This window comes from Schistocerca gregaria, chromosome 6, assembly GCF_023897955.1.
Source record: "Schistocerca gregaria isolate iqSchGreg1 chromosome 6, iqSchGreg1.2, whole genome shotgun sequence".
Taxonomy (NCBI): domain Eukaryota; kingdom Metazoa; phylum Arthropoda; class Insecta; order Orthoptera; family Acrididae; genus Schistocerca; species Schistocerca gregaria.
In genome coordinates, this window is record NC_064925.1 from 431366827 (window position 1) to 431389714 (window position 22888).

The window sequence follows — 22888 nt, forward strand, 5'->3', positions numbered from 1 at the left end:
CTAACATCAGCAGAGAAGAGAGAGGGGGGGGCTCCATGTGGTGTGTAAAGATGAAGATCTTGTGGTACTTCGGGCTGACAAGGGAAATGACACGGTTGTTCTTAATACCACTGAATATTATAGCAAAGCTGCACTGTTACCAGCTGATGGCACAGACAAATGCCTAACATGGGACCCTCCAACACTGTCATACAACAAGAAAGCTGTTGAGCTTCTGAAGAGTTCTGGTCTACCAGAAGTTTTCATCAATAATCTTAGCACACGGGCTCCTAGATGTCCCAGGCTGTACAGATTATCTAAAGCCAGTATTCCACTGAGGCCAATTGTGAGTACTATTGGTCCTCTGACCTACATGCTCGCCAAATATTTAACTTAAGTTATTTCGATAGCCAACAGCTGCAAACAACAGATCCAAACACTCAGTTATTCATTAAGAACACTAAGCAGATTAGAGTTGTCCCAAATAATATTTCAGTCAGGTTGGATGTGGTCTCACTATTTACAAAAGTTCATGTGGAGGACACACTGAAACTGCTGGCTGAGCATTGACAACCACCTCTCCCTTATATAGCAGTAAATTTTATGGAATGATGGATGAAATGGCTGTGTGTTCTCTGTTGTTTCCAGCAATGGCAAACTTTTTTGAGGAGCATTCATTAAATTTGGCTCCCCTTCATCCATCTTATTTTAATCACTATATGTTGATAACACATTTATGGTCTGACCACATGGTGTTGAAGCTCTTGAGCGTTTCCTTGAACACATGAAACAAGTTCCCGGCCGAGGCAAGTTCCCGGTGGAGACAAGTTCCCAACGCAAGGAAGAGGCAGACATATTTGTCACAATGTTTAGGCTATGATAGGAGTGGTGGTAGCACCATCTGCAACTGTACTCCATAATTACTGACCAATCAGAAGCCATCTATGGACTAATACCACCACAGCAACAGTTTTGACAGTCAGTTGTTCCTGTCAAAGACGATGGAGATAATTATCGAAAGCTTGAGGTATTACCCTGGACTGACTCGGCAAAAAATCCAATAATGCTTTATACAAAATAGTTTGACATGAAACATTAAGGGACCGATGACCTCAGGAGTTTGGTCCCACAAGACCTTACCACAAATTTCCATTAAAAATAACAGAATACTGCAGCTTTATTATTTGCAATTAATACAAGCGAATTACAAGTAGACAGCAACTATAATCAGCACAAAGCTCATAGCTCAACAAATCAAAGTAGGTAATAAATGTAAGAATGGTTTGTCTGTGAATGCCCCTATAACTGCGCAATCCACACCCACAGCACACCATGGAGGTTATAAGGTATGGTAGCCCTCTGTCCCCCATCAATGAAGGTTTTGATTGAAAATGTAGGGGCTGGGTTCTAAGATATGGATGTCAAAAGAGGGCATCACACATAGGCACATTTTTTACAGCAACATAGCAAAGATAATTTTTTTGCTATCCTATTAGAATTGTGATCAACTGACTACATTTATTTTTTGATCATTTCATTTTTCTGATTTAGGGGCAAAAACTAGTACACTACATATATCACCACGGCACCTTTACGAGGTATTGAAACTATGGTGGTAAATGGATTTCCCACTTCGCTTTTAGGGGTTATTATTTGTTGCCATTACACATGTAAAAATAATGAACAGTGTTTCTTGTTTTTATTTTATGTTTTCTTTTTACTTTATTTAAACAATATTTGTTAATGATACTAAAGTTTACTTACCACAGTGTGAAAACAATCCTTGAAACTTTACCAAACAATAAAGATATGAGCTAATACAGGTCACAATAATCTATGCTGCAGAAGTGAAGCAATGTCTCCCAACAACAGTAGTGATCCCACTGTAATAGAACTGATTGCGGCAACAGTTTTTATAAACCTGGTGCAGTGTACTGCAATACTACCACAAGGTGTCAGGCATAGACAGAGGTGGTAAGACGTATTTCCAAAAGCTTTGGGATACCCCTAAGTTGGTGGTAAGTATGCTTCCCACAGACCACAAATGACCAGATTAATTTTGTGGTAAGTATACTTCCCAATCTCGAGCGGAAAGGCATGCCGGTCCCCGGCACGAATCCGTCCAGCAGATTAGTGTCAACGTCCAGTGTGTCGGCCAGCCTGTGGATGGTTTTTAAGGAGGTTTTCCATCTGCCACAGCAAATGTGGGCTGGTTCCCCTTATTCCACCTCAGTTACACTATGTCGGCGATAACTGCGGAAACACTGTCTCCACATACGCGTACACCACAATTACTCTACCAGGCAAACATTCATGGTTACACTTGTCTGGTATGAGACGTTCCCAAAGAGGAGGGGAGGGGGGGAGACCACTGGGGGCCAAACCACACAATTACCATGGGTTCGGTGTGGGGTGGCGGCGGGGTGGGTTGACTGCTGTGACCTGTTGTGGGATTGTGAACCACTGAGGGCTAAGGCGGGACAAAGCGTCTCCATCGTTTCTAGGTCCCCGATTCAATACACCATACATACTTCTATAGCACCTTCCAGAAACTACTTTAGTGGTAACCATACTTCTAACAACCATTAAAACACTGTTGCTTGGTAGGATATATACCTCCCACAGTCCTGAAGGCTATATTTCACAACAAACAGAAATTACAGCTGGTGCAGCGGGCTGCCACTAGATGCCAGGAGCATACAGAATTGGCAACACATATACCTTCAAACACAGTGAAGAAATATATTTAGTGGGAAGTATTTCCCATGGCCCATGAAAGGGTTAAGGGAAGTCAGTGAAGCAGCTGGGGATCAAGTCTATAATTGCCCAAGAATTGCCAGAATGTACCTTCTAGAATGTTTTAAAACATTCCAGACACCCCCCCCCCCCCCAATCTCTCTCTCTCTCTCTCTCTCTCTCTCTCTCTCTCTCTCTCTCTCTCTCTCTCTGTGTGTGTGTGTGTGTGTGTGTGTGTGTGTGTGTGTGTGTGTGTGTGTGTGTGTGTGTGTGTGTGTGTGTTCTCTAAGGATTGAAATGTTCTGAGAAACCAAATGTAAGTAAAGATCAAGTAAAGCTGGTCTTTTCCACCTGGTGGTAAATAAAACAAAACACTGCATGAGTAATTTATAAAAATGAATTCCATTATGTTACTGACGACATTCCATGTCCCTTTTACAAGCAACTTTTAGAAATACTGAATGTGCTTGTCTTTGGGTTGGATACACATCTAATCCCCCCACATGAACCATGGACCTTGCCGTTGGTGGGGAGGCTTGCGTGCCTCAGCGATACAGATAGCCGTACCGTAGGTGCAATCACAACGGAGGGGTATCAGTTGAGACGCCAGACAAACGTGTGGTTCCTGAAGAGGGGCAGCAGCCTTTTCAGTAGTTGCAGGGGCAACAGTCTGGATGATTGACTGATCTGGCCTTGTAACACTAACCAAAATGGCCTTGCTGTTATGGTACTGCGAACGGTTGAAAGCAAGGGGAAACTACAGCTGCAATTTCTCCAGAGGGCATGCAGCTCTACTGTATGATTAAATGATGATGGCATCCTCTTGGGTAAAATATTCCGGAGGTAAAATAGTCCCCCATTCGGATCTCCGGGCGGGGACTACTCAAGAGGATGTCGTTATCAGGAGAAAAAAAACTGGTGTTCTACGGATCGAAGCTTGGAATGTCAGGTCCCTTAATCGGGCAGGTAGGTTAGAAAATTTAAAAAGGGAAATGGATAGGTTAAAGTCAGAAAGAGTGGGAATTGGTGAAGTTCGGTGGCAGGAGGAACAAGACTTCTGGTCAGGTGACTACAGGGTTATAAACACAAAATCAAATAGGGGTAATGCAGGAGTAGGTTTAATAATGAATAGGAAAATAGCAATGCGGGTAAGCTACTACAAACAGCATAGTGAACTCATTATTGTGGCCAAGGTAGATACGAAGCCCACGCCTACTACAGCAGTACAAGTTTATATGCTAACTAGTTCTGCAGATGACGAAGAAATTGAAGAAATGTATGATGAAATAAAAGAAATTAATCAGATAGTGAAGGGAGACGAAAATTCGAGTGTAGGAAAAGGGAGAGATGGAAATGTAGTAGGTGAATATGAATTGGGGCTAAGAAATGAAAGAGGAAGCCGCCTGGTATAATTTTGCACAGAGCACAACTTAATCATAGCTAACACTTGGTTTAAGAATCATGAAAGAAGGTTGTATACATGGAAGAAGCCTGGAGATACTGACATGTTTCAGATAGATTATATAATGGTAAGACAGAGATTTAGGAACCAGGTCTTAAATTGTAAGACATTTCCAGGGGCTGATGTAGACTCTGACCACAATCTATTGGTTAGGACCTGTAGATTAAAACTGAAGAAACTGCAAAAAGGTGGAAATTTAAGGAAATGGGACCTGGATAAACTGACTAAACCAGAGGTTGTACAGAGTTTGAGGGAGAGCATAAGGGAACAATTGACAGGAATGGGGGAAAGAAATACAGTAGAAGAAGAATGGGTAGCTTTGAGGGATGAAGTAGTGAAGGCAGCAGAGGAACAAGTAGGTAAAAAGACGAGGGCTAGTAGAAATCCTTGGTTAACAGAAGAAATATTGAATTTAATTGATGAAAGGAAAAAATATAAAAATGCAGTAAATGAAGCAGGTAAAAAGGAATACAAACGTCTCAAAAATGAGTTCGACAGGAAATGCAAAATTCCTACGCAGGGATGGCTAGAGGACAAATGTAAGGATGTAGAGGCTTATCTCACTGGGGGTAAGATAGATACTGCCTACAGGAAAATTAAAGAGACCTTTGGAGAAAAGAGAACCACTTGCATGAATATCAAGAGCTCATATGGAAACCCAGTTCTAAGCAAAGAAGGGAAAGCAGAAAGGTGGAAGGAGTATATAGAGGGCCTATACAAGGGCGATGTACTTGAGGACAATATTATGGAAATGGAAGAGGATGTAGATGAAGATGATATGGGAGATATGATACTGCATGAAGAATTTGTCAGAGCACTGAAAGACCTGATTAGAAACAAGGCCCCCGGAGTAGACAACAGTCCATTGGAACTACTGATGGCCTTGGGAGAGCCAGTCCTGACAAAACTCCAGCATCTGGTGAGCAAGATGTATAAAACAGGCGAAATACCCTCAGACTTGAAGAAGAATATAATAATTCCAATCTCAAAAAAAGCAGGTGTTGACAGATGTGAAAATTACCGAACCATCAGTTTAATAAGCCACAGCTGCAAAATACTAACACGAATTCTTTACAGACTAATGGAAAAACTAGTAGAAGCCGACCTTGGGGAAGATCAGTTTGGATTCTGTAGAAATACTGGAACACGTGAGGCAATACTGACCTTACGCCTTATCTTAGAAGAAAGATTAAGGAAAGGCAAACCTACGTTTCTAGCATTTGCAGACTTAGAGGAAGCTTTTGACTATGTTGACTGGAATAATCTCTTTCAAATTCTAAAGGTGGCAGGGGTAAAATACAGGGAGCGAAAGCCTATTTACAATTTGTACAGAAACCAAATGGCACTTATAAGAGTCGAGGGGCACGAAAGAAAGGCAGTGGTTGGGAAGGGAGTGAAATAAGGTTGTAACCTACCTCCGATGTTATTCAATCTGTATATTGAGCAAGCAGTAAAGGAAACAAAACAAAATTTTGGAGTAGGTATTAAAGTCCATGGAGAAGAAATAAAAACTTTGAGGTTCGCCGATGACATTGTAATGCTGTCAGAGACAGCAAAAGACTTGGAAGAGCAGTTGAATGGAATGGATAGTGTCTTGAAAGAAGGATATAAGATGACAATCAACAAAAGCAAAACGAGGATAATGGAATGTAGTCAAATTAAGTCGGGTGATGCTGAGGGAATTAGATTAGGAAATGAGACACTTAAAGTAGTAAAGGATTTTTGCTATTTGGGGAGCAAAATAACTGATGACGGTTGAGGTAGAGAGGATATAAAATGGAGACTGGCAATGGCAAGGAAAGTGTTTCTGAAGAAGAGAAATTTGTTAACATCGAGTATTGATTTAAGTGTGAGGAAGTCATATCTGAAAGTGTTTGTATGGAGTGTTGCCATGTATGGAAGTGAAACATGGACGATAAATAGTTTGCACAAGAATAGAACAGAAGCTTTCGAAATGTGGTGCTACAGAAGAATGCTGAAGATTAGATGGGAAGATCACATAACTAATGAGGAAGTATTCAATAGGATTGGGGAGAAAAGTTTGTGGCACAACTTGACCAGAAGAAGGGATCGGTTGGTAGGACATGTTCTGAGGCATCAAGGGATCACCAATTTAGTATTGGAGGGCAGTGTGGAGGGTAAAAATCGTAGAGGGAGACCAAGAGATGAACACACTAAGCAGATTCAGAAGGATGTAGGTTGCAGTAGGTACTGTGAGATGAAGAAGCTTGCACAGGATAGAGTAGCATGGAGAGCTGCATAAAACCAGTCTCAGGACTGAAGACCACAACAATAACACATCTAATACTATCCTGAAAGTTTAATATTTCTATGATTAATTCAACCACATCAACTACAAATTTTTGGCAGGATCAAAGTAGTTTGTCACAATGTGTTGCAGCAAACTGTTACTGTGTTCAAAGCATAATTTTGCAATTGCTACCAATCTTTCAAATGATTGTTGGTATTTGAACATCAGTTCAAGATCAAGCAAGGCAATAATTGCCTCTTGCTGACAAATTATCAGAACCAATGGAAGTCTGCATCTCAAATGCAGCAAGTTGACCAGCAGCAAAAGTATTATGTAAATCATCCCATATTATTGAGAACCCTTGTTCATGAATGTGGTCTCTATCGAAACAAGTCTATGATGGAGGGACTTCAGGGGTTGCAGTACACCAAATACAGCCATTTTCCAGTCACTAAAAAGGCACAATTTATTGCCAATTTCATTTAAATCTGAAGGGAGCATGGAAAACAAAACAATATATACATAAGCCAAAACACTCAATCATAAATTTGTTAAGAAGTGAGTGCATGGGTGGAGAGGAGGGAGTGGGAGAATAAGCAAGCACAGGCAATTGTTTCTTTTTATATGGCCGACTGTTCACCCTCACAGAGAAAAACTGGTGGAAAACAATATCACTACAATGCTACATCCAGCATGCTTTTCATGCTATGCTGACATCAAAGTGACTGCTGATGGTTCATGAGATGACTACCTGCTTTACCAGTTCCTTGAAGACATCCATCCATCTTCTACACTTGCACGTAGGACACTTACTTGAGCATCACATTGAAATGCATTGCATTACATCACATCATAATCAACACATTGTGACAGTCCATGCATGGCCTTCACATCAGTAGCCTCCAGCCAAATTCAAGACCACAAAGTGAGAGTTACTTTTCACTTTGGCACGAGGGTGGATGAATCGATAGATTGTTTAAAATTGTTGGGTGCTAAACAGCATGGTCATCAGCACCATTTCACAAGATTGTTCTACTGCTGAATGAATAGTTATTATTGTTAAAACAAAAGGCAAAGGCCAACCTACAACCACAGAAATCAAAGTTTCCTCCAGTAGTTCTATTCATATCACTGCCACACGTTGAAAGAATTAATGAGATGGTGGAAGACAGTAAGATGGATAGCTGATTGCGGAAAAAATAGGATAAGGCAGCAACTCAAAAATACAATAAAACCTTCACCCAATTAAATTGTGTAGAAGTCCTGACACCACATAAAAATCAACAGATTTCTTGCTATTGTTTTAACATTGCATAAAATTGAGATTAAGTCCCTATGTGGACAAAAGCTTCCCTCCTATCAGCATACTAAAAACAGGTCATGGTGTACTGTGTGTGTAACCCCAGAAACAGTGCATTCTGATGGGTGGGTTGGTTGGTTTGTGGGATTAAAGGGACCAGACAACTATGGTCATCGGTCCCTTTTCTATAAAAACTAAAACCACCCGAAGAGAATAAAAAACGAACAAGAGGAAAGACAGCAGACTAAACAGGACATGAAATACTCTGACAGAGACCAGACAAAAATTAAAACACACAGTGTGACGGTGGTTGGCCGACCGTAGAGAAAAAGAGGAAAAGCCAACCACCAAGAACACTTTAAAAACTCGGTTTAAAATCAGAGGCTAAAAGCCAGAATCAACACTAAAAAACAAACACTCAGATTAAAGGATAAAAACCCCCTGCCCGAATAAAACACAAAACCAAGTCCACCATGGCAGAGTCATCTGATAAAAGAGCAGAGAGCGTGTCAGGCATTGCAAAAGTCTGCCTGAGCACGGTTAAAAGGGCGCACTCCGACAGAATATGGACCATCGTCAAGGACGCCCCACAACGACAAAGAGGGGGATCCTCACGACACAGTAAATAACTGTGTGTGAGTCGGGTGTGGCCAATGCGGAGCCGACAAAGGACGACTGAGTCCCTGCGGTTGGCTCGCATGGATGACCGCCACACAGTCGTCGTGTCCTTGACGGCACGGAGTTTGTTAGGGGTGGTCAGAACGCGCCATTCAGCATCCCAAAACGAGAGAACTTTGCGGCGTAAGACTGCCCGCAAATCAGCCGCCAGGAGGCCAATCTCCAGAGATGGCGCACTGGTGGCCTCTTTCGCCAGGCGGTCAACAGTTTCATTGCCTGTTATACCAACATGGCCTGGGGTCCAAACAAAGACCACAGACCTGCCGCTACGGGCGAGAGTATACAGGGACTGCTGGATAGCCATCACCAGACGAGAATGAGGGAAACACTGGTCGAGAGCTCGTAAACCGCTCAGGGAATCGCTACAGATAACGAAGGACTCACCTGAGCAGGAGCGGATATACTCTAGGGCACGAAAGATGGCGACCAGCTCAGCAGTGTAAACACTGCAGCCAGCCGGCAACGAACGTTGTTCAGAATGGTCCCCTAGAGTTAGTGCATAACCGACACGACCAGCAACCATCAAACCGTCAGTGTAGACAACGCCAGAGCCCTGATACGTGGCCAGGATGAAATAAAAGCGTCGGAAGGCCTCTGGAGGGACTGAGTCCTTTGGGCCCTGTGCCAAGTCTAGCCGAAGGCAAGGGCGAGGCACACACCACAGTGGTGTACGCAGAGGGGCCCGGAAAGGAGCTGCAACAGGGAAACACCCAAGCTAGGAAAGAAGCTGTTTGACACGTACGGCGATCAGACAACCCAACCGGTGCCGACGTTCTGGCAGATGAACGACCGATTGCTGGAACAGGAGACGATAGTTTGGATGCCCAGGCAAGCTAAAAACATGGGCAGTATAAGCGGCCAGCAAACGTTGGTGCCGTAACCGCAGGGGAGGGACACCTGCCTCCACTATTATGCTGTCCACAGGGCTGGTTCGGAAGGCACCAGTGGCAAGGCATATCCCGCTGTGGAGGATTGGGTCCAGCACCCGCAACGCAGATGGGGATGCTGAGCCATAAGCCAGACTCCCGTAGTCCAGACGGGACTGGATTAACGCCTGGTAAAGCCGTAGGAGAGTAGATCGGTCAGCGCCCCACCTGGTGTGGCTCAGGCATCGCATAGCATTTAGATGCCGCCAACACGCCTGTTTAAGCTGCCGAATATGAGGCAGCCAAGTCAACCGGGCATCAAAAACCATCCCCAAAAACCTATGTGACTCCACCACTTTAAGAAGTTCGCCGTCAAGATAAAGCCGCGGCTCCGGGTGAACAGTGCGTCGCCGGCAGAAATGCATAATGCAGGTCTTGGCTGCGGAAAACTGAAAACCATGCGCTACAGCCCAAGACTGCGCCTTGCGGATTGCGCCCTGTAGCTGACGTTCAGCAGCTGCAATACCAATACAGCTGTAGTAAAGGCAGAAGTCGTCAGCATACAGGGAAGCGGAGACAGTATTTCCCACGGCCGCAGCGAGCCCGTTAATAGCTATTAAAAACAGACACACACTGAGAACAGAACCCTATGGCACACCGTTCTCCTGGACTTGGGAGGAACTATATGAGGCTGCGACGTGCACGCGGAAGGTACGATACGACAGAAAATTGCGGATATAGATCGGCAGAGGGCCCCGAAGACCCCATCCATGAAGCGTAGAAAGGATGTGATGACGCCATGTCGTATCATACGCCTTCCGCATGTCAAAAAAGACAGCAACCAGATGCTGACGGCGGGCAAAGGCAGTACGGATGGCCGACTCCAGGCTCACCAGATTGTCGGCGGCGGAGCGGCCTTTACGGAAACCCACCCTGAGACGGAGCCAGAAGGCCTCGAGACTCCAATACCCAATTCAAGCGCCAGCTCACCATCCGTTCAAGCAACTTGCAAAGAACGTTGGTGAGGCTAATGGGACGGTAGCTGTCCACCTCCAAAGGGTTTTTCCCTGGTTTCAGAATGGGGACAACAAGACTTTTCCGCCATTGCGATGGAAACTCACCCTCGACCCAAATGCGGTTGTAAAGATCGAGGAGGCATTGCTGGCAGTCCACTGAAAAGTGTTTCAGCATCTGAGAGTGGATGCTATCTGGTCCAGGAGCGGTATCAGGACAAGCGGCGAGGGCACTTCGAAATTCCCACTCACTGAATGGAACATTGTACAATTCAGGATGGTGAGTGCGAAAAGAAAGACTCCGACATTCTATCCGCTTCTTAATGAAGCGGAAGCCCAAGGGGTAGTTGGCAGAAGTGGAATTCATAGCAAAGTGCTCTTCCAAGCGGTTTGCAATGACGTCGGAGTCAGAACAAACTGCTCCATTCAGTGAGAGCGCAGGGACACTGACAGGGGTCCGATAGCCATAGAGGTGGCGAATCTTGGCCCAGACCTGCGATGGAGTGACATGGAGGCCAATGGTGGACACATACCGCTCCCAGCACTCATGCTTGCGTTGGCAGATAATGTAGCGGGCTTGCGCACGCAACAATTTGAAGGTGATAAGGTGGTCGATTGAGGGATGTCGCTTGTGACGCTGGAATGTCCGCCGGCGAGCTTTAATCGCTTCAACGATCTCAGGCGACCACCAAGGCACAGTCCGCCGCCGAAGGGACCCAGAAGAACGGTCAATAGCAGATTCGGCGGCAGTAATGACCGATTGAGCCACTGCATCAATGGCATTGTTAGAGAGAGGCTCAATAGCGGCAGTGGAGGAGAACAAGTCCCAGTCAGCCTGATTCATAGCCCATCTGCTAAGGCGCCCATAAGACTGACGCTGTGGCAGTGACAGAAAGATCGGAAAGTGGTCACTACCACATAGGTCGTCATGCACTCTCCATTGGACAGACGGTAAGAGGCTAGGGCTACAGATGGAAAGGTCAATGGCAGAGTATGTGCCATGCGCCACACTGAAGTGTGTGAAGGCACCATCATTTAAGATCGAGAGATCGAGCTGCGCCAATAAATGCTCAACGATGGCGCCTCGACCTGTTGCCACTGACCCACCCCACAGATGGTTATGGGCGTTAAAGTCGCCCAGTAACAGGAAAGGTGGAGGCAATTGAGCTATCAGAGCAGCCAGGACATGCTGCGCGACATCACCATCCGGTGGAAGGTAAAGACTGCAGACGGTAACAGCCTGTGGCGTCCACAACCGAACAGCAACAGCCTCTAAAGGTGTGTGGAGAGGTACAGGCTCGCTGTGAAGAGAGTTCAGGACATATATGCAGACGCCACCAGACATCCTTTGATAAGCCGCCCGGTTCTTATAATAACCCCGATAGCCACGGAGGGCGGGGGTTCGCATTGCTGGAAACCAAGTTTCCTGCAGAGCAATGCAGAGGAAAGGGTGAAGGCTGATAAGTTGGCGGAGCTCAGCTAGATGGTGGAAGAAACCGCTGCAGTTCCACTGGAGGATGGTGTTGTCCATGGCTGAGAAAGGCTTGATGGGACTGGGAAGGGAGATTACGCCACTGGGTCACCTGCTGCCTCGGATTTAGCACCTGTGATAGTGCTTTCCATGGCGTCTGATGGACCGGCGAGATCGAGGTCCTCAGCGGACGCCAGAATCACCACCGCATCCTCAGACGCAGAGCTGTAAGGTTGCGGTGGGATGGCTGCCACCGCGAGTTCCTTGGGCTGAGAGCTCTTCTTGGGTTTCTCACGCTGTTCCTTGGGTCGCACCGGCTGGGAGGGCTTCACCGATTCAGTCTCCGGGACGGAGGAGGATCGTGAAGCCCTACGACCAGCTGATTGCGGGCACTTACGCCACTGTCGGTCGTCAGGCTTCTCGCTGGCGGAAACCTGGGAAGGGAGGGGCCCAAGGGACCCCTTGCGAGCGTGAGAAGCCGAAGAAGTTGGACACTTCTCCGGCTTAGAAGTGGGGACGGACATCCCCGATGGGTGGGATGGTGTTGCTCCTGAGGTAGGTGGCGCAGGAGCAATCCGGTGGGTAGAGCCCCCCACTGGCGAGGGGGCAGGAGGAGTTTTACTACTCGTCGATCCGGCCACAAGTGGTGAAACAGACGGGGCTAGCACAGCTGTTGTTGCAGCAGCGTAGGAAGATGTCATTCTCACAGGATGGAGTCGGTCGTATTTCCTTTTGGCCTCAGTATAGGTTAGTCGGTCCAGGGTCTTGTATTCCATGATTTTACGCTCTTTCTGGAAAATTTGGCAGTCTGGCGAGCAAGGTGAATGGTGCTCCCCGCAGTTGACACAGATGGGAGGCGGGGCACATGGAGTATTGGGATGTGATGGGCGTCCGCAATCTCGACATGTGAGGCTGGAAGTGCAGCGAGAAGACATATGGCTGAACTTCCAGCACTTAAAGCACCGCATTGGGGGAGGGATATAGGGCTTAACGTCACATCGGTAGACCATCACCTTGACTTTTTCCGGTAATGTATCCCCTTCGAAGGCCAAGATGAAGGCACCGGTAGCAATCAGATTTTCCTTCGGACCCCGATGAACGCGCCGGACGGAATGTACACCTCGGCGCACTAAATTGGCGCGCAGCTCTTCATCAGACTGCAAAAGAAGATCCCTATGGTAAATAACTCCCTGGACCATATTTAAACTCTTATGGAGTGTGATCGTAATGGCAACATCCCCCAACTTGTCACAAGCGAGTAACCGTCGTGACTGGGCAGAGGATGCCGTTTGTATCAGGGCTGACCCAGAGCGCATGTTTGACAAGCCCTCCACCTCCCCAAACTTGTCCTCTAAATGCTCGATGATGAACTGAGGCTTTGTGGAGAGAAAAGACTCCCCATCAACCCTCGTACAAACTAAGAAGCGGAGCGAATAACTGCTACTGCCATCCTGAGACTTACGTTCCTCCCACGGTGTGGCCAGGGAGGGGAACGTTTTCGGATCGTACTTCTGAGTGTTAAACTGAGCCCAAGAACGCTTAGAGACTGCTGGCGGCTGGCCACCAGCGAGAGACGATGTACCACGCTTCATTGCGGGTCATCCGCCCTGATGCCACCTACTCCGACCAAGGGCCCTCCCCATGGGCACCACCCAGCCACGGCAAGAGCCACCTGGCAGGATGGCCGTTGCCGGGAGGCCCGATACCCCAGGAGGATAGGCATCTACTCCTTGGCATACATGGGGAGTTAACGGCGCAGGCATCAGTAGAGCGATCCCTATGTTGTCAGGGGGCTACAAGCAACAGGGTACATGTGGTCCATGGTCGCCGTCGGTGCAGAAAGAGGCACTGCACAGTGCAAGGTGTTATCTGCACGCAGAAACAGTCATGCCCAAGAGATGGAGAGCAAACAGGACTGCAGTTCAACGGTGTATAAGCTGGCGAAAGGTCTGATCGCAAGATGGACACAATGCACCAAGTAAGGCGCCCTTACCCAATCGGCTCTCTCTTCGGAAAATTTTGAGAAATGGAGGTCAAACCCAACAGGGGACCATCATATAAGGCCGAAAAGTTTGAGACTCCTTTTAGTCGCCTCTTACGACAGGCTGGAATACCGCGGGCCTATTCTAACCCCCGAACCCGCAGGGGGATTCTGATGGGTCTTCATGCTGAAGAAGGTAGGTATGCATTACTGGGCAGTGTCAGATAGAAAGGCAAGTAAAGACCACTTCATCCTTTCTGGGAGTTTGAAAGTAAGTGTTCCACGAGCAAATAGTCAGTCTGACCGACTGCAGCTTGCTGTTGTCCACTTCCAGCCACTGCCTTTACCACTGGCATGCTGCTTTTGCTGGTCTGTCTGCTTCCTTATTCCCCTTGATTCCCACATGTCCAGGGATCCAACAGAAGGCCACCCCATTCTTCTGCCTGTTCAGGAGGTGTATAGTGTGAACTATCTTACCTACTGGGAACATTTGCTGAATAGCCTGCAGAACACTAAGAGAGGCTGTGCAGACAAGAAACTTCTCTACCCCAACAATTCTCATGTGTTCTAGTGCCTTCTTGATCGCACAGAGCTCTGCATATTCTGCTAATTTACTACTAAAGCACACTAGTCTCAGTCAGGATAAGTGCCTTTGTTTTATAAGGTCAAGACAATGACAAAACATTTCAAAAAACTTCAAAAACAGTGAATAACTTGTCAGAACTATGTCTGTTTACGATAATTTTCCCTGTAAAATTATGAGTCCCACTGATGTAGTAGTAGAAGTATATGAAGGTGCTCCCCTTACACACAAATTACTGTGCAGAGAGCAGCAATTCAAGCCAAAAAAACGTGTGTTTCAAGCTCCTATAAAAGTTGTGGAACTCATTTGCCATACACACAATGGGTGAGGTACATCAGCACATATAAGGGGGGTATTTAAAGCATAGTTCTGGAACAACTAAAGCAATTTCAACCAAAATTGGTAAATATACAAGCTGCATTTTGAGAAAAAAATATTAATAGAATAAGACACCCCTTAGAAAAAAGAGGGTTGGAGTGTGACCCTGAAGGGAATGACATGTAAATGTAATTAAAAACAATTAACACCAATGCTGGTTTATCACAGTCTCTAGACAGTGAGATCACCAAACTGAGAAAGTGAATCCATAGCCATCTCCTACTATAGAAGTAGTTCAGCATTATTACTGTGACAACATGTTATCTTAGTATGATGAAGGTGTTCTGACTTTAGTGAACTTAAAGATTATCAACTAAAGTCTAAAAGACATTGTTGGGTACATCCTTACTGGCATACTGGTATGTGGTACTTTTACGGTGTTTAAAAGATTTATTGTATATTCTGCTTCCCTTTTATTTTTGCCAAAACACACTATCAATTGAAGAATACTGCGGCTGACTTGTCAGTGGCAATATGGAAACATATAGCGTGAATATTTATCAACACCAATTAAAGAAATCTGGAAGAAAATTCCTGGCTGTGACTGGGAAATATGGAATATACACAACTGTAATAGTAGTTGGCATGGAAATTTCATCAAAGTTAAAGCTCCTGTTACATCTGGACCAACACTTTATAATTACAAAGGTTTTTCGCCTACAGCCTTGTTAGTCTTTTCAGATGCAGCTGCATTATTTTTTTTCATATAACATTGAATAATATAACTGCCACAATGATGGCAAGTATTAAACTAAAGTTACTTTGGTAAAGCATGGTTTGGGGAGGGGGGCAGGGGGGGGCCCTTGGGGGGGCAAGCCCTTTCTTCAGGCACCCCAAAAATACTGCAAATTTCCTTATTATTCTACTTACAAGGGACATAATGAGATAATATCCTCAGATACAAACAACTAATGAATGGCAAATATTTAATTAAAGATTACTGGAGGAAAAAGATCTGTAAAACGACATTTTGCCCATAAATCGTTAAGTTTCACGTGTTGGATATTTCAATACATTGCAACATGACACGAATAAATGTAAAAGTTGAAGAGCTTTGTATGCAACATAAATTTATATGGATTCATGATTGTGTATATTCTAAGCCAACTGTAAGGCATAATGAAATCGCATACTTAGCACTTCCATCAAGACTTAGGACACCAACAGATTCCTTCAAGAATTGCTATGGAGTTAAGAAATTGGCTCTGTAGTTTCTTTGTAGCCCAAGAGATGCCACTGCCTTGCTAATACAGAGTTTATTTGAATATCAATGAAAATAATCATTTGAATATAAAAATATAATATGGATGGATAAAACATCTACTCTCTAGGCGGCAGCAGCTGAAAAAACACGTAAAAGATAAGAAAGAGCATAAGCTTTCAGAACTCGTGGCTCCTCCTCCTGGCACAAGGGTTGAAGGGAAAGGAAAAGAAATGAAGGAAAATGATTGACGAGGTTTAGGAAATGGGGAGAATTATGGAAAAGTCACATCACCCAGAATCCTGGATCAGGGAGACTTATTGGACACGATGAGAAAGAAAGACTGACTGCTGGCGAAATCCCCCCCCCCCCCCCCCAAATTGGCACCAAAAATCAGTCTTTCCTTCTCATACTGCTCCATAAGTTGCCCCTCACGAGGGGTCCAAGGCAACTTTTCCATAACTCCTTCTAAACCGTGCTAGCAATTTTCCTCCCTCCCTCATCCTTTCCTTTCAACCCTTCTGCTACATAATCTATCAGTACTATATCAAAGTTTGTATGTAGCTAAATATTAAAAGGATCTGATACCGCATTACTCCCAGCAAATCGGTAAAGATTTGCAGGTTTTCATATGTAGCTTAATTTAACATAGTTTTGTTCAGTTTTATATGTATAAAATTAAATTAATTTCAATTAATGTACTTTTCTCCGATGACCTGACAAGAGGAAATGTCTCCTGTGGAGATTCATCTAATTTTGCCTGTTATCCGAAGTCAACACCGAGTGACGAGATTCTCATATAATTAAACGTGCTACTAAACACATCTTGAAGCAAAACGTAGACTTACAACTTGGGGATGAGACTGCTCAAATTTTCTAAAACCAATTATAGAAAATTGGAGATGATGGAATCACAAATGAGCCTTCTGGAAAGAAAAGCTGTCATCCATTTTTTGTAATTGGTGATGTTCTTTGTGAAGATAACAGAAGCAGCCTATTCTCCTGTTTTGCAAAAGCATAATTTGAACTGGTTGCAAGAGTGTGGTATCCTTGTATCTAAAAATGAAAACATCACAAAATACTTTGCAATGACATAAAGTTATGTAAAGAAACTACGGAGCAACTTACTGAAATAACAATCCTAACATGAAATGGAGAGATCTTAACAGTCTCTTTCCTACAAAGACTGCACATTCTAATGGACCTCCCGTATAACTCTCAGAGGTTGTAATTTGCAGTGAAGCACTTACACAATAATAGTCAATAAATCACATGGACAGTCTATTAAATGCTGCGAAGAGGATTTGAAATCGTCATATTCTTTTTCAAGAAACTTTTGCTTTTCCTGTTTCAAGTGTAGTTTGATCCCAGAATTTATCTATTCTTGTACTGGAGGGAAACTACAAAAAGCAACACATATCACCAATTTTTGTGTTAAATTAATACTATAATGGAAATGGGAGAGATTTTACTTTAGTATATAAACTGTACTTCTGTTTGCAGAAACATGTAAACAAACTAAGCTTGTTCTGCAACACAAAGAGGCTTCATTCATTTGCATACTTCACATAAAACTGGAAAAAAAAATAAGCAACCAGAAACACCAAAGAATCAAGTAGTTTAAAACCAGAGAAAATACATACTGCACTAAACAGCAACTGCCATCAGAGTAAATACAGCATTCACCTCAGGTTACTATAAAGCAAACATGAACACCATTGTTTACTAAGGTCAACTGTAGTTTGCTGAACCACTATCTGCTTTGGCCTGCGGCATAACTGATTTGTGACAACAGTGCTGCAGCATATTAGAAATGGATCATGTTTGCAGAGTGCATGTCACAGTACACAATGGCACTCCCTAGTGTGGATTGTTTCTAAATTGCTCACGAGTGTTCTAGGCCTATGTGATCCATTGGGTTACTTTAGTGCTGTTCGCAGGGACAATATTTCAATTTTTTGTAGTGGTTTGTCAGTGAGTTAGTAAGATATTGGCAGTTATGAACAACAGATTCATTTTCAGGTTTGGAATTATTAGTGCGATGTGCTGTTCATGACTGAAGATTTAATTTTATGTTTCTCTTTTGTTACTTATGGATACAACAAGGTTCATGTGTTAAGTCACTGCATGCCACAATGGGGGGTGACATGTTGGCCGCAAATTATTACAGCTGTTCGGTTTAATGGTTGAGTATGTAAAGTGTCACACTTGTACAGAAAACATGACACTGACCAAAGTTGCTGCATCTGGGACCAGGGTATAGTATATTTAGGTATATGAGCAAGTTTTGGTGTTGTGGTACCATGGACATTCTGTTATCTATATAGATTAAGATAAGGGTTCAAAACCACACTTACTGAACTGCGTGTGGTTCTATGATACAGCTGACCTAGTTTGAATTCAAGTGAAATTTCCTAAACTGGGTTTTGAAGCCTTGTGTGGGTTTGTGGTGTCATGGACTTCATTTCAGCTCAACTGAAATTTTTGAACATATTTTCTTTTTTTGTGTGGTATCATGGACTTACTTTCAGCATATTAACTCTTGTGAAATTTCCGATATCAACTTCTTTCTAAAAAATTTTTATTGAGGTTTCATTGAGTGACGAAGTTTTCATTTGTTTCATTTTTACATAAAATTTCTTTCAGGAAGTCTTTATTATTACAACTGGCATACATTTAGTTTCTCTCCATCCTAAATTCCCACTGGTTTCGTGTTATTTCTACAAATACATATTTTGTCTGTTCTCTGGTGCAAAGTGACGTCACTGTCGCCATATTGTATAAGCTTGAAATAGGAGTGTCATCCATCTTCGTGACTTCAGAAGTCAAAATCTACAGGTGGTACCAGAATCTTCAGTAATCCTGTTTACCAGCTGTGATTACAAGTGTTAAAGTGAGCCACCTCAAAATTTCAACTGTGGTTAACAGACTGATTTGTAGCACAGCCCAATGTCCCAATTTAAAAGCGATGATTAGGTTAGTATTTGACGCAACCAATGAATCTGAAATTAAGGTTGTGATAACTGACTAATCTTTAGCCTATCCAGATGTCTATGTTTGCTTCGTTTAACACGTGTATTATTGCTAAAAACTAAAGCTGCAATCAAAGTTTTGAAACAAGTGTTCTGGAGCATGTGTGTATGGCTCTGTGGTTAAATAAAAGGTTAGAAATCAAAAAAGCCTGAAGGTTTAATCCCTGTTCAGCGCAGTGATTATTTGCCCCTTATTACTTTTTTCACCTGTGGCAATGTTTGTCAACATGGAAAATGCAGAGTTGCACTGTAGTTAGGAGCCCACTTAAAACTATAGATTTCCCCAAAACTGATGGAACTAATCAGTTCAAAGTTTAGACAAAATCAAGGGCATATCAACTCAAATAGGACCATGTATACTTAAGCCCTGCACAGTTCAAATCAACCTTCATGTAAACTGCAGACTTAACTTGTATGCACATAGCATATAAAATATGAAGAATGAAGGGAAGGGTCACGACGTAGCACTTAATGACCACCAACAAGTTAATAACCCCCACCCCACTTACAAGTGATTTATCACACTATGACTTATTGTGTTCCTTTGACTGGTTCCCCAATCAATACTGGATTACTAATAACATAACTGATGGTTTCTTTCATGTGCCGTTATAAGTAAAATTACATATTTGACCCTCCTTTCATTCTCTAATATGGCACAGATGTGAACATTAGGCTGTGCTACTAGTTAATTTGCTAGCACAACTTTCACTTAGCTTACATCTTCGTTAGCTTCACCAACTCACAATCATCAGCTTTCAAGCTAACATACACCTCATGCAGCACTACAGGTGAACAGAAACTGAAATTGGTAGTGTCCAAACTGTACATGCATTTTAACTTAATCTGCAATATGCTTCCACACCAAAATCTTTCTCCAGCACGATGTTACAATAAAGAATTAGGCTGGAGCATGCACTGATACAGATGAGCCTTCAAGAACCATCTTTACAAGAGATACCTTTAAAATGAATTGAGTGTTTCTAAACCAGCATTTGTATGGGAAACCGACACAGAATGTAAGTTGTAAACGAATTCTCAAATGCTACGCCACAATACTTTCCACGCAAAATGTTGATACACAATTACATTCAAATGCTATTAAACAATTATTCTACCTAGTAGTTTTCATCAATTTTAGGTCCCAATTTTCGATAATATAGAAAAAAAGTTATGCTCTGAAGAACTACCGTGAGTGTGGGAGGGCTATACGGGAGGGACCGAGTTACTGGAAATGTCTCTGATCTATGGGCAACCAGGCAATACCGGTGCACAATAGGCACACAAAAACTACTACTACTACAATGAAAGCAGTAGTACCTTATAATATTTCTCAAAATCTGCATTTTCACGAACAATATCCTGGTACTCCCTTCGTGGTGCATTTGCATCCCATTTATTCTGCAACATAAACAAAACAAAACAAACAATCAAGCCTACATTACAGGTACAGCGAAGCGCAACTACAAGTATGAATACTTAAGTCATCGACTACCTCACGCGCTCTTCGTTTTTCTGCAAAATTTAAGTCTCTTCTCCGCATTTTTCTGGCTTTCCCCATTGCTTCTATTTACTTTTTGGTAAAGAGTATTACCACATCAACAAAACATACACAAGTCAAAGACACATTGACATATTCAAACACGTGCACTGTTCGACCAATTTCACTGCCTGCTTCGCTGTAGTTCCTAGGTTCAATACATCGACGGTAGTTATCCGATTTGCTACCACATTTTCCACCACACAATTATTTTTATCACTGATCGGTCCACACGCAGCGATCTGTATGCATAGATACCTGATTAGAAGCCTGTGCATTCAACAAATCGCTGCGGAACTTCTGTTTCAATCTACTGAATGTCCGACAAGTGTCGGTCTAGGAAAGACATTTCAACGACAACTGCTACGCTCTCGCAAGGGATGTTTCAGTTCAACAAACCAACTCGTAATTATTCTGCGGTCTGTGCTTGCACAATGTCTCGCAAAAATGCAAATATGATGTCTAAGACGGAAAGGACGATATACATTACATTAATATTAGTTCCGTAGATCATGAATAAGACATTTTGTAATGGCGTAGAACGTGTCAGTTTAAGATACTGTTTCTTTACACGATGTAATCATTTATTTCACAATTACTACTTATATCTAAAAATTCCTCTTGAATGGAAGAAGCTGTCATAGATAAATTATTTTAATTTGTTTGTAAATGCTGGTTGGCAATCTCTCAGACTTTTAACGCTATTTGGTAAATGATTAAAGACTTTTATGGCAGCATAGTTCATCCCTTTCTGTGCTGAAGTCAAATTTAACGCAGAATAGTGAAGATCATCCTTTCTTCTTGTGTTGTAGCTATGCACTTCACTATTATTTTTGAACTGGGTGGATTATTAATAACAAATTTCATATTGTGAGGGTACTGCGAATATCATTAGTTCCTTAAATATATGTCTACAAGATGATCTTGAGTGGGCACGACCTATGATTCTGAGTACACACTTTTGTGCAATGAATACTTTTTCTCTTAGTAATGAATTATCCCAGAATATGATGCCATATGAAAGCAGTGATTGGAATTAGGCACTGTAGGTTAATTTATTGATATATTTATCACCAGAATTTGCAGTAGCCCTAATGGCATAAGTAGCTGAACTCAAATGTTTCAGCAGATCATCAATGTGTTTCTTCCAATTCAAATTCTCATCAATGCACTCACCCAGGAATTTGGAATATTCTGTCTCAGCAACAGACTCCTCTTCAAAGACCATATTCATCAATGGCGTTATGCTGTTCACTGTACGGAACTGTCATTAATATATAATAAGAACAATAAGGGATCCAAGACTGAACCCTGTGGGACACTTGTTGATACTCTGTTAATTTTTGCAGTTATCTGTACTGTGAATTTCAGCCTTCGGCGTATTCTTCCAATTAAATATGAATTAAACCATTTGCGTGCTTCCAACCAATGCCACAGTTCTTCAGAATTTTGATGAGACACATAGTAAAAAGCCTCTGAGACACCACAAAAAATCCTAATGGATGATCTTCGGTTATTATGAGCATTTAATATTTCATCTGTGAAAGCGTATATATCATTTTCTCTTGAAAAGCCTTTCTGAAAACCAATTTTTAGTACTTCATTTTTAAGTGAAGCTACTCTTGGATTAATTACTTTTTCAAGAATTTTTGCTAAAGCTGTCAAAGTGAGACTGGGCGGTATTAATGGTGTAACAATAGCACATTTCAGTCTATCTGAAGAAAAGCCCCCTTTCAGTGAGCTACTACATATGTGGCTGAGAATCGTACTTACGTGTCGGGAACAAGCTTTTAGTACTCTGTTGGAAATCCCATCAGTTCCAGTGGCTCCTAAAGCGAAAGGAATGTTCAAATATTAATTTATTTCACGCGCTAAAGGGCGTACATAACGACTATCTAAATTATTTTTAAGTGGATGGGAAAAATGTATTGACATTCGCAACTCCTCATATTCCACTTCCTCTGACTTCGCTTTTTCAACTTCGATCTCCGTCGTGCAATGCTGATCTCGGTATTTCCTGATCGATCAGCAAGGGCAGGACGTCAAAAAACCACAAACTTGGCTTATGTTTCGTTTTTCCGGTGCCAGATCGAACCGATTACTTTCCTTTACTTAACGTTTTTTGGAGTAAACAGATCACAACGAATCTATTTTTATTACTGTTTTCCCGTGTGTCGCAGAGTAATCTGCTTCTATATTCTCTATTATTGAATTATAAGTAGATGTTTTCTTATTCTCATTGCTGTACACCTTGCTCTTACCTTTCCACAAACATTTTTTGTACTTAGCCAATATGTATCAATAAATTCAGCAATTATCTAGTGTGCTGACTGGTATTGGCCTTTTCAGAAAGATGAGAAGCATTAAACTGAAGAAACTGCAACCTGAAACATAACAGATTTCTCAGAAGAAAGGTT

At 42.9% G+C, this 22888-nt stretch overlaps 1 protein-coding gene across 1 annotated transcript in view; it reads right to left on the bottom strand.

The window, feature by feature from the left end:
- LOC126279084 (tRNA (cytosine(34)-C(5))-methyltransferase) overlaps window positions 1–20916 on the bottom strand; it is a 73326-nt gene extending 52410 nt beyond the window's left edge. The window contains exons 1-2 of the mRNA XM_049979543.1: window positions 20427–20916; window positions 20252–20332 (exon numbers count right to left, since the gene is read on the bottom strand). Coding sequence (XP_049835500.1) covers window positions 20252–20332; window positions 20427–20492 — 147 coding nt within the window. The 5' untranslated portion in view covers window positions 20493–20916. The remainder of the gene's footprint in view (window positions 1–20251; window positions 20333–20426) is intronic.
- Window positions 20917–22888: the final 1972 nt, after the last annotated feature.